The 20,634-nt window shown below is 38.1% G+C and overlaps 1 protein-coding gene across 1 annotated transcript in view; it reads right to left on the bottom strand.

Annotated features, from left to right (window-relative positions):
* PLB1 (phospholipase B1) overlaps positions 1 to 20,634 on the bottom strand; it is a gene marked incomplete at its 5' end in the record, with an annotated part of 116,444 nt that overhangs the window by 35,082 nt on the left and 60,728 nt on the right. The window contains 13 exons of the mRNA XM_083348375.1: positions 1,128 to 1,232; positions 1,515 to 1,596; positions 2,865 to 2,965; positions 4,730 to 4,795; positions 6,540 to 6,620; positions 7,158 to 7,209; positions 8,908 to 9,016; positions 10,572 to 10,615; positions 12,332 to 12,405; positions 14,217 to 14,275; positions 15,964 to 16,087; positions 17,558 to 17,629; positions 19,235 to 19,330. Coding sequence (XP_083204501.1) covers positions 1,128 to 1,232; positions 1,515 to 1,596; positions 2,865 to 2,965; positions 4,730 to 4,795; positions 6,540 to 6,620; positions 7,158 to 7,209; positions 8,908 to 9,016; positions 10,572 to 10,615; positions 12,332 to 12,405; positions 14,217 to 14,275; positions 15,964 to 16,087; positions 17,558 to 17,629; positions 19,235 to 19,330 — 1,065 coding nt within the window. The remainder of the gene's footprint in view (positions 1 to 1,127; positions 1,233 to 1,514; positions 1,597 to 2,864; positions 2,966 to 4,729; positions 4,796 to 6,539; positions 6,621 to 7,157; positions 7,210 to 8,907; positions 9,017 to 10,571; positions 10,616 to 12,331; positions 12,406 to 14,216; positions 14,276 to 15,963; positions 16,088 to 17,557; positions 17,630 to 19,234; positions 19,331 to 20,634) is intronic.

Below are 20,634 nucleotides of genomic sequence, written 5' to 3'. Positions count from 1 at the left end.
TAATTGCAGGCAGCTGGTGTTACTTAAGGAGGCATTAGCCCACTGCTCCACCAAGCCACATTCTAAATGAACATTCCCTTAAACCTAACATAAATGTTGCAATACCTAAGTTTTTATCATTAGGATTGCTTACATTCCCTAATCTACGTTATGAAATCAGCTTTAATGTGAACACTTTCAAGCCTGTTTGAATTTTAACTTTGGCAGAACGGATTTTCTTTTTCTTTTATTTCATGAAAACTAAACGTTGAAAAAGCACTCACTTAAAGTCTTAAATAATTGCATGAACGATATCATATGCATAAATTGTTAAAGCACGTCATGCAAGCAAGGAAACTTTTACATAATATGGAAAAATAGTTATAGTTGTAATTATTCAAAATATGAAAGTAATACATGTAAGAATGTGCCTGTCAATCGAACTCATAACAGGGTACTTTTTTATTTCTGTTGATATGCTAACAGTCTTTTTAGTTCAGTGTTGATATATATCTACTTTCAATTCTATGTAAGAAACACAGAATCCACCCTAGTACAAGTGATGCTAGGAATCTATGCTATGAATTTCAGTCCACAAATAAGTAATATAAAATTATATTAATTATATAATTAAATATAATACAAAGAAAAACAGTAAATTGGTCCAAACCACACCAGCTATTCAATATTTTAGAAAACAGTTATGTGATTCTTCTCGGATTACGTTATGAATGTTCTATGAGTTTGTCCTGTAGCAATGGCTGAAATTTAGCAATGCTTCTACAGATCAGATTTGTTTCTACAGGCCATTTTCTATTTATGGTTGAACATAATTTCATAAAGGATGTTTCCCAGAGTCTGTAACTCAGACCAAACATATCAAAATAATGTTGCATTTGGATTTTTCAGGATCTCATAAATATATTCATCCAAATTAAATTACTTTGACCCTGCAGGATAGTCATTGTAGGAAAATAGGAAATGGGATGATATTGTACACCTTGAATTGTGCAAAATGAAGACATTACTATTGTTGTTGTTGCTGGTATTATTGTTTCGTACCCCACTTTGGAAGTATTGTTCTTGTAAAGAAGAGCAAAATAATAATAATAATAAAGAAAATAAGTAAATGGGAATCTAGAACTTACCTGTAAAACAGGTAATGAAATATTTTGGAGGAATGGCTGTAATACAACTGTAAAATCTTCTCGAGTATCATACTTGTGACTCTTAATTAGTTTTTGTATTTTGTTCTGTGAAAGAAATATAAGAAATATAAAGATCCATCCTCTAGTTCCTTGGCTCATTCCCATTCACCCAGCAAGAGGAGCTAAATCTTTTCGCTTTTGAATCAAAACAATTCATTACCCAAAAGACCTAGAAACTCTTTTGGATTAGATCATAGCATATTGAAGGGACATGGTAGCGTTACGTTATATAGTACATAACCTTCAAATGTAATGTATAATGTTATTTTAGAAACAACGTGACAAGACAATCCACAAAATGGCAGTCTTGATTCATGGCACTCCTACCTGATAAGCTTTGTTTGCTTCCTCCATCATCACAAGGTCTGAGGAGCCTTCTTTAAGGGAAAGAAGGCAACTGCACTGATCTCTGTGTATGAAAATATAGGAAGAAAAGGCATATATGGAACAAACAAACAAACAAAACACTGATACATCCAGAAAATAAATAGTTCCTCTACTAAGGAAGCAGATATCTATGTACTTCTTTTCTTCAAAGAAATATGATATTTTTAATAGTGGTCTCCTCTTAATGATGAATGTAGGTAAAAATATTATTAAAATGCAAAAGGTTTCAGTTCTAGACATTTTTATTCCTGGGCTTATCCTTTTATGAAGCAAGAGTTGCCAGAAAAGCAATATGCTCACAGAATGAGTACACAATCCACCTTCTCTCTTTTCCCCCTACACATTGAAGACTTTGTTGTGTACTAGTTATTTTCTAGGGGCAAGATGTGGGGAAAGCCAGGAAGTGTCTTGCTACAAACACAGGCAGTTCCCCACAAGGGTATCCCTGCCTTTGGTCTAACAAAAGTACCTGAATACTTTTGTTGTAGGTCAGCCTCTTGAGTGTTATTATCAACATTTTGCTTGTTAATTGAAATCTAGAGTACAAAACTTCCTTCTAGTTTGGAATAAGGCTGCAATTTCTGTAACTTACACAGAAAAAGCTCAACAGGAGGCATCAGCAGATTTGTGGCAATCCAAAATAAAAAGACACCCCTCCCCCCAATTCTTTAGAACAGTGTTTCTCAACCTCAGCAACACTTTAAGCTGTGTGGGCTTCAACTCTGGCTGGGGAACTGTCAGAGTAGAAGTCCACACAGCTTATAGTTGCTGAGGTTGAGAAATAACAATCTAACAGGAAGAGGATCTCAAATCAATTTAACGGGAACCAGATGTGTTCAGTGGCCATTGAATGCTAAGGAGGAGTAAAGCCAGAAGAAAAATGGGGAAGAGGGAGAATGTAAAGTAAGGAAATGCAGAAGATTAACACTTAGCATGCAGGTCTCACTTATGCAAGAGAAAAGTGAATGAGTGAATGGATCCAGATTGTACTGGATCCAAAATACCCAGTTTAATCACAGGGAAGACCAAGTACAGTAATATCTCTGGTTTATTTTTAAAGAAATATGCTGAATTGTTATTTAGCAGAGAAAACAGATCAGCAAAATGAGATGTCATTGAATTTTAATGTAGTCTTATGTGGGATATTTTTCTGTGTTATGTTGGTGGTAAAGTCTACGTGTAAGCCTTAGTATGTTGCAATTCTTGTTTAGTCACTAAACTTCAGAACTAGTTATTGGATACTTAGTGGTCTTTATATAAATTAATAGCTTAGAATGAAGAGAGCCTTACTCTGCTAAGTGTGCAGCACATGGTAATCTGCTATCTAGAAACAGTTGCCTTAAAGGGAGAAGATCCATCACCTCCACCAGGTTAACCAAAGTTTTAGGTGCCTGAAAAGAAAAAGGAGTTAATTATCCAAATTGCATTACATAGAACACATCTGCTCTGTAGTAGTTTCAAAGCTGCTGTCAAAGATGATCAGGGGACTGGAGGCTAAAACATATAGGGAACGGTTGCTGGAATTGGGTATGTCTAGTTTAATGAAGAGAAGGATGAGGGGTGACATGAAAGCAGTGTTCCAATCTCTCAGGGGCTGCCACAAAGAAGAGGGAGTCAAGCTATTCTCCAAAGCACCTGAAAGCAGGACAAGAAGCAACGGGTGGAAACTAGTCAAGGAGAGAAGCAACCTAGAACTAAGGAGAAACTTCCTGACAGTTAGAACAATTAATCAGTGAAACGACTTGCCTCCAGAAGCTGTGAAGGCTCCAACACTGGAAGTTTTTAAGAAGAGACTGGACAGCCATTTGTCTGAAATGGTATAGGGTTTCCTGCCTGAGCAGGGGGTTAGACTAGATGACCTCCAAGGTCCCTTCCAACTTTATTATTGTTGTTGTTACTATTATTACCATTACTATTATTACTACTATTATTATTACTATTATTACCTTCCATCAGGTTTCACCAGATTCCTTTTGCGTTCTCTTCACATTCCTATCTCTGCACTGACATGTTTTTTACTACATTATATCACAGATAATGGAGTTACATCCCAACCTATCTGGATGGATCTGGTCAGGAAGGATTAGGACCAGAAAATAATTATTCAGGTCAAGGAGATTATGCTAAGTTCACCTCCTATTGATTTTAGCAAATGACAGTATTCATAAAAAAATTCTGCCTCCCTATTTACATTTAATTAAATTCCATTAAACATTGAAATATATGATTCCCTGGCTTTGTATTTTTGCCTGTATGCAAGATATCCTTTTATTGTTGCAACTGCAAAATCACATTTCCAAATCCTCTCCATTTTGCCAGATATTCCATAAAAATGCCATAGGATAACCCAATGTAAAGGAGTCTGTAAAAATAAAACATTAGGATTTGTATACTAGGTCCAAAAAGCTCTTGTGATACATTTATAAGTGTATTTGTAGTACTCATTTTATTATTAAAATTAAATTATTAAATTTTTATACCGCCCTTCTCCCGAAGGACTCAGGGCGGTGTACAGGGCAATAAATATCAAAAGTGTAAATACAAAAGTTAAAAAAGAGATTAAAAAAATTAAATAATTATGCCCAAGAATACAATACTAAAAATGTGTTAAGAACTTATTTAAATCCAACCCCAAACCCATCAGACCAGGCCAGATTCTTCAAATAGATAGGTTTTTAAATCACGCCGGAAGGAGCGCAGGTCGGGGGCCATCCGGAGCTCAACCGGAAGGTGGTTCCACAGGTCTGGCGCGCCCACAGAGAACACCCTCCCCCTGGGGGCCACCAATCGACATTCTTTGATCGGAGGCACCCTGAGGAGGCCCTCTCTGTGGGAGCGCACTGGACGGAGGGAAGTTGATGCCGGCAGCAGGTGCTGCCGTAGGTAATCCGGACCCATGCCATATAGTGCTTTGTACGTCATAACCAGCACCTTGAATTTTGCAGTTGACAATACAAGGAAGAATTACATTACTTTATTACAGCAATAAAATAATGCCACTTGAGCGTCAAGAAAATGCAGTCTCCTTGTAGATGGAGTGACATGTGGCCTCAGCTGAAAGTGTGTGACTTACAGCTTTTGAATGAGAATCAGAAAAAAGTAGACAATTGTGTAAGACAAAATGAAAAGATGTTCTCTGTGCAACCACCACCTACCTCTGTATGAAGCAAGTCAAGCGCTTCTTGAACATGATTTGAAAAGTTTACCGCTGAATAGTGGTTCTAATTGGGAGGAGACATGAAAAGAGACTGTTACTGATTATAAAAAAGGAAAGGTCAAGTGAATTGTTGCAGCTTCTATGAATTAAAATATGTGATCTTGAAAGTTGACTCTCTACTGGAAAACATAACATGGGATTCATGTACAGTATTGTACTGTAACTAAATCAGCAAATGATGCAGGCAATAATGAACTATTATGACCTAATTAAAAGCTGTGCTAGAAAGACAATGCATGGTCTTAATCATCTGGATACCTCAATGATTGTAAATAAAGCTAGTCCTTGACTTATAACAGTTCATTTAATAACCGTTTGAAGTTTCAACACTGCTGAAAAAGTGTTTTTCACACTTATGACCGTTGCCGCACCCCCTTGGTCATTTGATCAAAATTCAGAATCTTGGTAACTGACTCATGACGGTTGCAGTGGCCCAGGGGGTCATGTGATCACCTTTTGTGACCTTCTGACAAGCAAAGTCAATGGGGAAGCTGGATTCACTTAACAGCCATGTTACTCACTTAACAACTGCAGTGATTCATTTAACAACTGTGGGCGTAAAATGGGTCAAAACTCACTTAACAAATGTCTCACTTAGCAACAGAAATTTTAAGCCCTGTTGTGGTCATAAGTCAAAGACTACCTGTAGGCTTATTAAGTCCTCTCAAGCATTTAAATGTTAAAGTTGTCCATCCAAAATTTTTGAAAGAAAAGTTATAATGACTTTCAACAGAATATCTTCCATGAGAGGGCACCTGATTGTACAGGCTTTCATTCTGGAGAGTGGGGACGTAAGTACATTCAGTTTAGCAGAGTTAAAATGTTTTAGATATTAAAGGAATGGCAGGGAATGGAAAGAGTAAATCACTTAAACTAATTTGTGTTCAGTCCTCAAAGGTTAGAACTGTTACTATTTTTTGTAATGTCAGAGACTTCAGTTTACGGAACAGCTCAGATATACCAACTTGGCAGTTCTTAAATAAAAGAAAAAATGAGTCAAAGGGTGGGCAATATATTTTTTTAACTGAATTCAATCAGTATATTTTTAGAGATTAGCTGTCAACATTTTTTTTAAAAAAAGGTTCAGTTTGTATATTTGAAAGCAAAAATATATTTACTATATTTCCTAACAAGGAAACAGATACTATAAAGTCATTGCTGAAACTTTCCAAAGTTTAAAGAAGAAAATGCCAGTTATTCTCTTTTCATAATGGTAAATGAATACAGAAACATTGGCTTGATACCAAGAGGTATATTACGCAAATTCTGAAAATCTATGAGATTCCCTAATTTTCTTTTATTGTTCTAGTATTTCTGGAACTAATTTGAGTTAGCACACTAAGGACGGCTGTCCCCATTTTCTTACTGTGCAGATCTGGCACTTTTGAAGCATCAAATTAGCCCAAGAGAGTTACAGAGTGAAGAGAGAATTTATCAATTAATTGCCATGGTTTTATTGTAAATTACAATCAAACCATGTCCAGAATAAAATAGGCGGGGTGGAAAAAAAGTGATCACCTTTTGGTTTACACCTGAAGCTTTGTTCTCATCCTAGAAAAATACTTCAGATTACATAATAAATTTTCTATTTGGTATTAATATACAAATATTGTCACAACCTCCAAATGAGCTCTATAGTCATCAATAGGCTATTCAGTTATGGAATGTTGTCTTTTCTAGTACAAAGTTGCAATGTTAATAATTCCCCATAACTAAAATATTGGCTTAGAAACATTCCAAAAACTTACAATATCTTTGCAATAGTTGCAGAGATCTTGGATTCCAATGAATATTGTTATGACCTTCCAGACAGTGTCAAATTTGGCTTTCTGAATGAAGAGAATAATACAGTATATCATTTCTGGTTTATCCATGCAAATATAAGGATATCAGCCTACACTTTTAAAAAGCAATGTAATGTGATTCTGAATAAATTGCAAAACTCTCATGATTCACCGAATTTTGGGCTGCTTGCTAAGCATATAATTCACGACTTCATGAGAGAGAAATACTATCTCTTTGACATGTACTTTTGATATGTATAATTTGAATCCTAATCTATTTCTTTGTAGTAGTATCTTTAGGTAGCCTTATTGAAATTATTTCTTTTTTTTTAATTTCCAGAAAGGCAGGATAGATTGTGAGAGTTCTTTCATGTGTACACCTCAGGTGAATGCCAGGTAAGGAGCCCCCAATAGGTGGAAGTAGAAGAATCTATCAAGCTAAAAACTTAAATAGAAAGTGGAACCAGATATGAGAAGCCAGAAAGTTAATGGGATTATTTGATACTCCACTTTTCACCATATGGGTTTAGCCATTGTGCAACAGTGACAAATCAATGAGTTCCTTGAATGTTGCCAACCTACCAAATCATTTTTCATGATTTTTACAAGACGCTTTACTTGATCTGGTAGATCCCTAGGGGGGAAAAAAATAAGAAAAAAAGATGAATCAAGATGATAGAGAACCAATGCCTGAAAACTTACCTAAAATGACAACTCTTTAAAAAGCAACAGTAAAAGCAGAAATATGTACACAACTGTGGCTCCCCCCCACACACACACAATAAAGCATTGTGAAAAGACTAGGATAATTGCACAATGCAAGCATTGTCTGGAAATCCCCCGGGGAACATTTTTAATATAGTATCATCCTATATTGCTTTTGTTTACAATGGGATAAGCAAAATAGTACTCAGAAAAAGGAGGGATTCATCGGCAAAAGTGGTTGATGACTGATGTCTAACAGCCAGGAGCTTCAGAATCTATCCAACCAGAACTGCCTCTAAGAATATTTGAGCAAGCTTCTCTTAGATTCAAGGTAAAGTGCAAAGCCAGGTGGCATTTTGCTTTCAGTTGTGCATAAAATTTAACAGTATTAGAAATTACTGTGTTTTGGGGAGGGAAGGAAGGAGGCACAGCTTGAAAGTTTAACAAATAGTCAGTTTGTTCTGTGAGGATGCCACCTGATTCTTGAATTATTACAGCTACTGACTGAAGCTATTATACAGAAGCATCTTAATAGTGATGAAAAATGGAAGAGGAGCTAACCCTTTGCGCTTTTTAGGAAGTCTTAGAATCCAAAGTGAGTTGTTGGTCTGTTCCTTGATTTGTTCTGTTTCATAGATTTCCCATACATAAGGATGTCCTAATATTTCCTGGAACAGTTTCCCATCAGTGGAGATAAATAGTTAACTTTGATAATTCCTATATGTCTATTGGGTGAAAATCTAGGAAATATATTCATCTTTTTTTATCTTTACTGGCTAACCTAGAGTGCAAATAACTTCTAGCAAAAAATCTTTAAGAGTTCATGGACACTGTAATAATATCAGTGAACATAAAGGCAGCTTATGGAAAAAAAAGGAGAAAAGGGGACACTTATTTTTCTTCATTTCTTTCTCAAGTGAATACATATTAGGGAAGTCAAGAGGTGTCCAGGAAATAAATCTTTGCATTATAATTCCAAGATAAAGGGGTTAGATAGTATTGATGTGCTGTTCCTTTCATTTATTTTTTTTGTACTGTCCCAAGACAACTTCCACCTCAAAGTGGATCAACAGCATCCAAAACTGAAGGGACATGAAGCAGAATTTTCTGCAAACACCTCTCACAATCCCTAGCATTAAGAATACAATAGTATTTTTTTTAATAAAAAATAATTTTCCTGACATTTCATGACATTTTCAGTCTGTCACTTTGGTTACTTCACCTTGCCAAGGTGAAGTAATCCTGCAAAGATGAGTGATCAGCCAACAGGGAGCCACTAGGAGTGTGAGCTATTTTTTCTTACAAGAAAGCTGATCAAGATAAACAGATCGCTGATTTTCTCTCATTAGATGCAGGAACACCACATTCTGTTCTTGTTTGATCAACAGAGAAGTCAATGAGGAAATAAGCAACCTGAAGCAGAATTACTGGAAACAAAAATGAGTATGACTGCTCTCCAAGACCTACCAGCCTTTCTAAACAGTGCTAGAATAAAAACCATAAATTAGTAAACAGAAGCATTGAACAGAAAGTGCTTTATTCCCAGCAATTCTCTCAGGAACACTGGGAGAGAAGAAAGCAAATGTGTGTGTACAATTTTTTTATATACATATATATAAAAACATACCTAGCCTGTGCTCCTGGAACTGCCTGATTGAGAAACGCATTTGCCTCAGTAAATTCACCAATACCAATTGAATAACCTGTGAGGTTAGCATTGAATTCACGAAGGATATCTGAAAGAAATGGCAAATCATGGAAGAAAGAAATTCCAGGGACCTCTTTAGAGGAATATTTACTCAACTGTTACTAGATATAGTGATCTGTTCTTCATAGGACTAGCATTGTATCAGACCAAATTAGCTATAAATTAGCTCACTATAAAGAAGACTCCTGCGAGTTCCTTGGACTGCAAGGCGATCAAACCGGTCAGTCCTAGAGGAGATCAACCCTGACTGCTCTTTAGAAGGCCAGATCCTGAAGCTAAAACTCAAATACTTTGGCCACCTAATGAGAAGGAAGGACTCACTGGAGAAGAGCCTAATGCTGGGAAAGATTGAGGGCAATAGAAGAAGGGGACGACAGAGAATGAGGTGGCTGGATGGAGTCACTGAAGCAGTAGGCGTGAGCCTAGATGGACTCCAGAAGATGGTAGAGGACAGGAAGGCCTGGAGGAACATTGTCCATAGGGTCGCGATGGGTCGGACACGACTTCGCAACTAACAACAACAAAAGTTGTTGACGTAAAAATCTTGTCATATGTCCTCGAAGTCTTTTCAACAATATACTGGTACAATGGCCTTGTCCCCCTTACCAGTATATGACTAACACCTCTTGGGGTATGTCTGAATATCAGAAACCACTTTAGAGATCACCGACCAGCAAGAATATTCAAGTTCTTTCCCAATCTTACTGGAGATGCCAGAATTGTTCCGAGGTTGGTTGTATGCAAAATGTGCTATGCTAATGAATTACAGCATCTCTCCTATGTTTCCTAAAGTAAACAATGAGATTACTGGACCGCAAAACATGGATACATGGAGGGTGAGATGTGAGATGCTGATACAAAGAAAGGCCAGTGGGTATCTCAGTTGCCTTTAAATGCAATTTGGAAAAAATTGTATATTTGGAAAGGCTTCCTGGCTTTTGCATCCCTTGTTCTGCTGTTCATGTTGGAAAGAGAAAGGCAGTGTGTGTGTGTGTGTGTGTGTGTGTATGTGTATGTGTGTGTGTGTGTGTGTGTGTGTAGGCTTTTTAATGTTAGGCACCTTATTCACTATTATTGTAATTGGAGGTATACTATATACTATTGCATTCAGGGGGAATACAAAAGTTTTGCAGGATAATAAAGCAGACAAGTATTGGAAGATTTCAATTTAAGAATAAATTATTTGTTAATTATAATTCAAATCCTCCAAATAAATTGACCATCTATAATAAAAGCTTTCAAAACAACCCATCTTATTCCTATCTACAGATAAGATTATATTTTGATTGATCAAACATTCAGAGCCAGGTAGCAATGCCAAATTTTAAGAATAACTCTGACATCAACTGCAATATTGAGTTCTATGCCCGTATTGTGTCACAGGTTCCATTCTTATTGAATCACTTATTCTTAACAACAATACAGAGGGAGCAACTGCTATTTTTTTTTTAAAATCCCATTTATATCCCGCCCTTCTCCAAAGACTCAGGGCGGCTTACAAGCTTAGCAGTAGCCTTCATTCTATGTATGTGCCTGCTTATTATTTTATCATAGTACAATTGCAGAAGCCAGTCTTGACATACTTGGTAAAGTTGTTACATTCTTTAATGAAGCATCTCCTCCAATGCTGCAATAAATAAATAAATAAAAACAGAAGAAGAAAGACACAAAGCCCGTTAGTATAAAATAGAACTGGTGGCAAGCACCTTCTTTTTCATGAAAAATGCAGTTTAGGTAGCACGATCACTAGAACCAAGAGATGCTGATATAAATAGCAGGGAAAGGAAAGGATGGAGAGGACAAGGTACATTCACGTCAGACACGAACAATCAGACCCACATGTGAAGAATTTACATTACTTTATTGCTCAATGCCTGTTTCACAGCAATTTTCCCAGACTGACAGTTTCCAGCTGGGCTAGACTAGATAAGGTCCAGCATGGGGGGAGGGGGAGAGGAGGGGTTGGACCTTGCTTTCTAGTGCCTGTGTAATGATTTCAGACCCTCACTTGACTCCTCCTCCTGGCATGGCCAATCTCTGACAATAAATGAATAAGTGTTTATGGGATATTAATGCTTGTATGATCTGAGCAAGAATTGAATTTGCTAATGCTAAATAGAAATCCTCACATAACATGGCCAGTGGTTTTTTATTCTAAAATATACCCAGATTTCTATAGAACAAACATAACCTTTATTTTGAAGGAATGGGCAACTTTTTAAACTTTCCTTGGCCTAGCAGATCCAGCATAGCAATTATAAAGAGATTCAGGAGTTAGACTTCCTTCGGAAAATTCCAAAAACTGTAATCCTACAGGGAAAGGCATATGGACTCGTAGTATTCTCAGCATATCAGCAAATAACAGCTCTGAAGATTTTTGAGGTGTCATCTCAATTAAACCACTTAAAACTGGTATTATTTTGCTCCATAGATATACAACACACGGTGAAACTTTAAAAATGCAAGATGAATGATGTGGCTCCTTGCTGAATGGTTTAATGTTTCAAGAATGTTCAGAAATAGCCTAGTTGAGTGTATTTTGGTCTTCTGAAACAGCATTCAACCCATGTTCAACAACCGTTCCTTTGATAGATAACAGGCACGCAGAAGCAGCATGGAGGGGAATGGGACAAGGCTCTTGCAAAGTTTTTGCTCTGCATCTGTTGCCTGATGGGCAATTTCTAAACATGGGTGCAAGGCTGTTCTGAAAGGAGGTGAACCCAGCTGACAGGTAACAGTCATAGACGGGTATATGGGGCAAAGCAAGGGGAGGGAGGAGCAAATCCAGGATGAACGAGTTGCATTCCCAACCATGGTTGAAAGGAAATGGAGTACAGTTCATAAATAACAAACAGCCTGACAATTGCAGTGGCCTCAGACGTGTCCTGGCAGTGATCTCATCAAGGCCATACTATAGCTTTAGCATTCATCTGTGAGTCCATTGCAATAATAAAAGTTATAAAAACAGGATGAAGGCAGTATTACAAGAAGCATTGCGAGAATTACCCCCTATTATATCCTGGGTCTCTCTTAGGTGCTACCATCTGTTAGCTGGATAACTTGACAGGTGGATAAACCTTCTGTGCTAAGCATTTATCTAAACTGGCCCCACTACAGAAAGAGAGAAGGACAAGTGCTTGCTTTCCCCATCAGCTATAAAATTAACCCAAGGGATCCCATCAGTTCCTGAACTCTCAGTAAGCAAACAAGAACAGCACCATCTGCTGTGTTTGTTATTGTAGCAGAATATTATAGCAGAATATTCTGACTTTTCTGCCGGCTCAAGGGTGGATGGATAACACTTTAACCACCCATGACTTGAGCCCAAAGACAACAAACTTACCTCCAAGCCAGACCCCGATATTGTGTATGCATATCCTGCATATCATTTGGTGCTGATCCAATTCCAATGCCAGCCTGTCTCAGAAAGAACAGAAAGAACGATTTCACCATTTATGTATTTTGTGTTTTCCTTTTTTTAATTGCTCAAATAAAACTACCCCCTTAAGTCTTTGGCACGCATGATGTGGGCATCTGATCTTTTTAATTATTTAATTATAATGATATACATAAAAGTGTGAAATCCCAGCTGCCAGTTCTTTAAATATTGTTAGCCTTCATTTGCATCACGTTCTTCCCAAGAATCTAGAACAGGGCTGTCGAACTGCCAGCCCGTGGGCTGGATGCATCACATGGAAGCCATGCTCACCCCAGCTCCGGCAGGAGGAAAAAAGTTGTGATAAGTCACGACACGTCACATGACACGGCGAGTTTGACAGCCACAATCTAGAATGTCATAATGTATACGTATAGTATCTGTGAGGATCCAAGCAGTGAGGTCTTTTGTAATTGACGAAAATTTTGTCAATGCACAGATGTTCTTAAGTGCAATCCAAAACTTATTATTATAATTGGTCACACAGCCAGCCACTTGTTTAGGTGGATCTGGCATTTTTTCCACACGTCATTATTATTATAAGCCTCCCCTGCATGACATTTTAAAGGATCTGAAATAGTGGAGGCATACACCATGTCCCATCAACAAGATTTATGGATGTACAAAGTGGTGTTTTGACCTGTTATAAGCAGGATGCAAGATTAATGGAGCAATACAGCGAGTAATTTATCAAGAAATGATACACTATCAGTTCAGTTAGCTCTTGTATTACCGCTGTCCCATTATTTATTCAATGAAGCTGAAAGGAGAGAAGTCAAAATGGGGTTGCTGCATATGTGTAAAGGTGCAACAAAAACAGAGTTTTTCTTGGAAGCCCATAGAATGCAACAAAGAGACAAAATGAAGATGATTGGGAGAGGTAGCAGCACAATTGAGATATGGGTGCCCCTCATGTAGGCCACATCCACACATTTTCTGCACTGTGTTGCCCTCTCATTCTGGAACAATCAGGAAATCCTGCCACCTTAATTCTCCTCCCATCCCACCTACACAAAATGAGCACTTAGAATACACCCAGAATAACTGAGCTACACCTTTTTCATAAAGCTTTAATACCTGACATTCTAAGAGCTATGATCCTTCATCCTAACTCTTGCTATGAACAATCAACTTTTAAAATTGAGCATTTGGAAAAACAACAACAACACACACACATACCCCAACAACTTGATTTTGTTTTTTCCTCACTGTCAGACTCTGCCATGCTTTATATTAAAATAACAGAGGTGTTTTGCCACTCATACCAATAGCCCAGCTTTGTTCTAGTTCAGGGAGTCAGGGATAAAATAACAGAATGATGAAGTTTCCCTTTAGAACTCAAAACAGCTGCTATCAATGTCTGGTTAAATTACTTAATGAAGTGATTAAGGCTGTCAGGTTTGTTGAAAAAGCCAGGCTGGGTTTACATGAAAACTTGAGCCATAATGATTTGATTCATACTGAGTCAGAGAGAAAAAAAAATCTCATTAGAGCTGAGAGTTATGATGAACCTATAGCAGGGGTGTCAAACTGCTGGCCTGTGGGCCAGTTGCATCATATGGATGCCGTGCCCACCCCAGCTCCGGCAATGCAAATAAAGTTGCAAAACTTCTCGACACATCATGTGACACGGTTAAATTTGACACCCATGACCTAAGGCTACATTTCCACAGTGGGAGCGGCCTTTGCCTCTCCCAGGAGCTAGCACATGAACCTGTACTCTGTATTTAAATAAACAAAGGGAACCACAGCTTTCCTAGGAAAAGAATGGCAAAAGAACTAGGCTTCTTACAGTCAAGGAATCTCCCAAGGCAGCTATTACTTGCACATCAGCTGGTTTTAGGCTATGCACTGTAAAACAAAAAGAACAAAGGAAAAAAAACCACATTGCAATTAAACCTCTTGCAGGAAGCAAGAGGTTCCTGCAAAAGGTTGCTAATTTCAGCATAAAAGCTTTATTCATAATTTTGTAAGACATGCCTTCACAATGTCACCTTTGTTTCACCCCAAGTTCTCTACAGAGTGAGAGTGAATGTAATGGTTCCATTTCAGAAGATGTGTACTTCCTTCACAATCAGTCTGTGATGCCTCTATATTAATGCTGGTAATGACTCCATCAGATTCTGTGTCCTGTCAGATGGTATTAGCCTTTTGAGGCTACTCGGGGTAGGCCTCTGGTTCCTGAGCACCATTTTCCAGGGCCATTCTTCTTTTGACACAGGAAACGCTGCTTCTTTCAACCTACGTTTTCCCTTGTGCCAAAGAGCTATCTCTCACCACTTCGTCCGAACATTTATGTTAATGAACATAACTTCTTGACTGTACCTAGTGATATTATTGTGTCACTTTACCAATTCATGGTTTCCACTGGTTCTATCCTCTCCTTGAAAGCCACTGAAGTTAGTGGTTTTGCTAAATAAATACAGATAGTCCTTGTTTAAGAACCACAATTGAGATCAACAACTTGATTGTAAACTGAAGCCATCGCTAAGTGAAAACACAACTGTGCTTGTGGTCTTCAGTTTTCCTTTGCTTCATAGACCTGAGCAGGTTGCAAATGCAAGGATTGGTTGTAAAGCTACTTTTTCATTGCCATTGTCTAATTGAACAGTCACTAAATAAGGCAGTTGCTAAGAACTACCTGGAAAGTATTCATACTATTAAGAAAAATAGCATAATAATGCATGTAAGGTTCAAAAGTTAGAATTAACTATTTACAGCAGCTGAGCCACAAATTATTTGATTTTTCCAGCTGAAAGAGCAAGCACACTAGTGAACTTTTCTGATATGTTGCAGAAAGAAATTCTGAGAAATCTTAAAGATGTAGGTAGTACAACAGAAACATGTATAAGTCACAGCCAACATCATCAGGATGCTTTTGTAAGTTTTCTTTCAATAAATTAGATTATAAACTTACACACACCTCAGAATAAATTCAGCTGAACTCTTTTGCAATTCAATTGAATAAGAGTAAAAGTACATCTGCATAAGAGTAAGTCTCACATCTTTAAGCACACCTTTTATGTTTTTGTATAAATGAACAATCCACATTTCCTTGAAAAGGCTCCTCCTCCCCCAGTGACAATACATTATTAGTATTTGTTTTGTTTATTTGTATCCTTATTATTTCTACATATAACTCAAGGTGGTGTACATGTCCAACACGTCTTCCTCCTCCTATTTTTCCCACAATAACCCCCCTGTGAGGTGGGTTGGGCTGAGAGAATGACTGGCCCCAAGTCACCCAACTGGTTTTCGTGGCTAATTCAGGACTTGAACTCACAGTCTTTTTCTTTCTAGCGTGGTGCTTTCATCACTAGACCAGATTGGCTGTCTATAGTATCTTAACTCTATTCTTTCAGGCCTGATACTCATGTTAATATTCATTACCATGGATCATATCTGCAACTTTATTTAAAAGTATGGGTCCCTGCTGAAAATGCAGCAAAATATGTTCAGAATTTGAGAAAGAGTTGATATTTTAAATTCGTCCTTAGTGATGTCTCTTGATGATTTTGGTGTCAAACAGCTAAGGTTACCTGAAGTAGGATATTCGGTTGATGGTGCTTTATCCTTGCACAGCATCTGACTTCCATAAACTGGAGTATTTTCCTTGTGGTAAGTATAGTTGCTGTTTTTGTATGTCATTAAATATGGCTGGGCCTACAGAACAGGGAGAGCCAAGTCAAAGTGAAAAGTTGATCCCAAAGCGCCCTCCAGAGGCAAGTCTGTCTTACAAATAACCCAGATACTGTACAGTCATCTGTACCTCTGATTAGGGACCAACCAGATGAGATAGGAGGAGATTATGAGATCTCAGCAATTTTAACAGGATAAAAGCAGACATTGTTTCTCAGGCAGAAGAAGTCAGCTTTCCTCACATTGTTCTTTCAAACTAAATCTCTCTCACATTTACCCCTACCATCTCAGTTACTGTTGATCTTCAGAAGAAAATACACAGGTAGTTGGTGGGATGAATAACTGCTTAAGTGTGGGATTCAGATTGGGGGGGGAGGCATGGAAATTAAGTGCCCTTCAGAATAACAGCTCTGAATTGATTAGTCTGCTAAGGGGAGCTTCTGTTACATACACACACAGAGACACCCACAGAGAGAGAGAGATATGCAAAATCCAGAGAGCAAATCATGCAGCTTCTGATTGTTTTATTAACCCAAGAACTGTGGGAGGTGCTTCCAGCTAGAAATCATCATGATTCCCTAGGCCAGTATATTCTCCAAGACCCAATATAGAAAACCACAATTTTTTAGCCAGTCAACGCAGTTGCAACACCTAAAGAAGACCAACATGAGAATATCTTCTCATCCATGTGCCTTCCAGGAGTTCAGATATCACAACAGTAGGTGCTAGTGATGTGTTAGGTCCTTGAAGTCAGTAAGGGATTTTAATGAATTCAGATGGACCCACATCAACACTTCCCCTCAAGTCACCTCTCACTTTCCAGATACATACCAGTATACCTTTTCTGATGTCTCATTTTATCCAAAGAAGTTCCTCACTGAGGTTAGCGAGGTCATAGGGCAATTCTCACTTCTGTTACACGTTATTGTCAGCATCCAATCAAGGCTAACCCAGATAATTTTGCAATTGAATATTTCTTTCTAGCTTGTAGGTGTCAAGCTTCAAAGAAACGTATTCCCCTTCAGCCATCATTGTTTCTTAGCTTGCCAACAGTGGGGAGGGCAGATGATTGGAATGCTCATCACAGGTGTGAGTGGCCCATCATGAGAAAAAAGGTCATTGGAGAACCGTTGGCTGGAAACTGAAGATTTTTCTTGTAACAAATGTCTGACACTTAATTGGGGAATGTGACCTGCACTATTAGGGGGAAAGGGAGGTTCTATACTTTTAATTTACTGTGCCATTTTAGCCAGAGCTGGCTTTTTATTTATCAGTGCCAATCTGCTGTACTCAATAAAGTTTTGAGTTAGAGATTGGAATGTCTCAGCTGTGCTTACTTCGTTGGGATCATCAGTCAGAACTTTGACAGTAGGATTTATAGAAAAGAAACAGGATAGTGGTGGCAATATTAATCTCACTTGCACAGCAAGGATGGGAAAGAAAATAGTACTGGAAATTACATTGCACTATAGGGTCCTAAGAAAATTCATTTACCTGGTTTGGACATTTGAGTGTTATCTCAGGTTCAAGTCTTTGTATTATTGTCTTTTCTGCAATGGGTTCCAACTGTAGCAAATAATAAGAAAAGATATAGGGCATGGAATAGGAGATGAAAAACAAAAGATGCAGGAATGTATGCCATAAATCATTACAAAGTGTAATCCACAGACCTTTTGGAGAATTAGATAAATCAATACAAAATTGTTTTTGAACTATAATTATCTAATCCTGCAATTTTTAATATATTAAAGATATAATACACAGGGGAAAGAATATTGCAGCAGAAAGTCTGGCTCAGATCCTTTCCAAACAAAAGGATTGCATTTTCTAAATTCAGTAGCTGAACTATTACTCCAGAAGACATATTGCAGGCAGTTTTGCTGTGTATCCTCTGGAATTGCAATACAACCAGTTACCCATTTGTGAAAAGTCCACCTCATTCACCTCTTGGAACCACTAGAACAGGCATGTCAAACTGCCAGCCCATGGACTGGATGTGTCACACTGAAAATGCGTTGAAAAAATCACTGAAAAAGTCATGATACATTGTGCGATGTCATGTGACATCATGAGTTTCACATGTCTGCATTAGATGGAATGCTAATTTTTATATTTTGCAATTTACTAGCTGGGGAAGAGGGAAGAGAGTCTATGACAACTCGCCACAGCCCAATTGCCACAGCCAACTCACCATGGTCAATTTGCCACAGTCAACTCACTATGGCCAACTTGCCATAGCCAACTCGCTGCAGGACAAGAATTACACTAATATCAAAGAAATAATCCAATAGAATCATTAAAGAAAAGATGCCAAAGGAGGGACAAAATAAAATGTGAATGACAAAAATTAAAATATTTTTAAAATTATTTTAAATAATTAAATTGAATTGTTGAATTGTCCCACTGCGAGTTGTCCCATGGCGAGTTGGCTATGGTGAGTTGGCTATGACACATTGGCTGTGGAAAGTTGTCCCATTCCAGAGGGAAGAAGCACCTAACTTAAGAGGATTTTTGGCAAAAAAAGTTGAGGACTCTCACAAGGATGGCATGCATGCAATTAGGAGCATTTGTGTGGCAATAACAGTGGCTGTCAAAGGTAGCATGAAAGTATCTTAACACAGACTTCCTAAATCTTATCTTCCTAATAATCTACAAGTGGACATCCAGTTAAAAATCCATTGTGACACTACATGCACAATGAATATGATTCACCAACATCTTTCCATAATCAGAAAACAATTAACTTTCAGGATGGATATGTCCTGTTAGTTTTTCTATTGTGGACATTATAAAGTTTCAGTGCTTTTTACTAGCAGATTTTCTTCACTTCTCAGTGTATAATCTTCTCACTTTTCCTGCCTATAGCATAAAACAAATGCCAGTTGTATAGACGTGAAAGATTTATATCAGGTTCTCATTCAGTTTTTTTCTTTGCTCTTAAATTATTCTTAGACTATGATGTTACTACAAAATGTCCACATTCTCAGATTTATGAATGGGATTAAAAGAAAATTTTCTAGAACAGGGGTCCTCAACCTTGGCAACGTTAGGACTTGTGGACTTCAATTCTCAGAATTCCTCAGCCAGCTGGTTGAGGAATTCTGAGAGTTGAAGTCCACAAGTCTTAAAGTTGCCAAGGTTGAGGACCCCTGTTCTAGAACAATCTCTTACCATGTTGTTCCACAGCCCCCGAGCAGCCTGGGTGTGAGTCTTCTGGCTGAAATGAAAACAGTCTGGGGCAAAATATGAAACATCTGGAAGCCCATCCTAAAGTAAGAATCAGACATTATTATTTCCATAAGGGCAACTCTGCTGATTTCTTCCAGCAAAGCAATTGTGTGTTGTGTTGTGATTCAGGGTCAGCCTGTGGGTTCGGCAGTTGGGTCGGACGACTCAGAGGAGGAGGGGGGGTGTTGAAGAGCTTGATGAGAGCCCCCAGCCAGGCCCCTCTCATCTGGTCACGACGCAGACCCAGCTGTGTGAGCCTGACAGCATGGATGAAGATGACCCACAGCTGGCCCTGTTCAAGGACGCCCGACGCAGGAGGCAGTCAATCAGGAGTAAACAGAGGAAGGCAATGGGGCTCCTCGGAAGGAGGCAGAGAGAAGCCGTGCCCTGAACTGTATTTAAGGGGGAATGCGTGGGAGGGCTGGTTTGCTGAAGGCAACCGCTTGAATAGTTCCTGTTTCATAGCTCCTATTTCATGGTTGGTGTCTGTTTTATGTTAATAAATTTGGCAGGCTTTATTCCAGCCTCTTGCCATTTGTAAAGGGGTTGTCCCTGCCTTTTCTGCAGGGCCGGTAGCAGGCTGGTACAGAACATGTTGCTGGATATATTTTCAAGAACTAGAGCCCACTTCACTTGAGGGACAAAAAAACCAAAAACTGTAAAAATGGAAACAAATGACTATCCAATTCAAGATACTCAATCTACATATACAGAATAAAGCCTAAATATATGCTGTACACAACAAACGTAATGACTGTAGATCACAACAATTGTGAATACTGTTGAGGCTACAGGTGCATGAAGATACTGTGTTATCCTCTTTGAAGAATTTCTTGGTTGTTAAGATATATATCCCATCTTTCTTCTTGAAGCTGAAGGTGATATATTATATTGTGCTCCCCTTTCCACTTTTATCTCTACAGCTAGAGATAACGAGATTGGACTTTCAGAGTGTGACTTACCCAAAGTCACTTAATTATCTTTGATGACTGAGGATGAATTTGAATCAGAATTTCCATGGTCAGGTCCTATATCTCAACCACTATACCTTACAGGTTATCTATATATAGCAAATTGAAATCCAGTCCACACATTCCAAGAAATGTGTGCATTTAAAAAAATATGCTTAATGTGTCTAATTTTATTTTGAAGAGATGGGAAGCATCTCTTTCTTTGAGAGAAAGTTGGCAGAGTCCTGCAATACACATACCACAACATTTTTACAAGAAAATCTTTAAACTTTTTAACTGACTAGTTTGTGCATTTTAATGAAAAGTGTATTTCTTATAAAGTGTGATTTAGGATGAAAATAGGGCAAACAAATTTACTCAAATGAGGAATAA

The sequence above is a fragment of the Vipera ursinii genome (assembly GCF_947247035.1).
Source record: "Vipera ursinii genome assembly, chromosome: 1".
NCBI classification, from domain to species: Eukaryota; Metazoa; Chordata; class Lepidosauria; order Squamata; family Viperidae; genus Vipera; species Vipera ursinii.
This window is presented reverse-complemented; position numbering and strand designations above follow the sequence as displayed.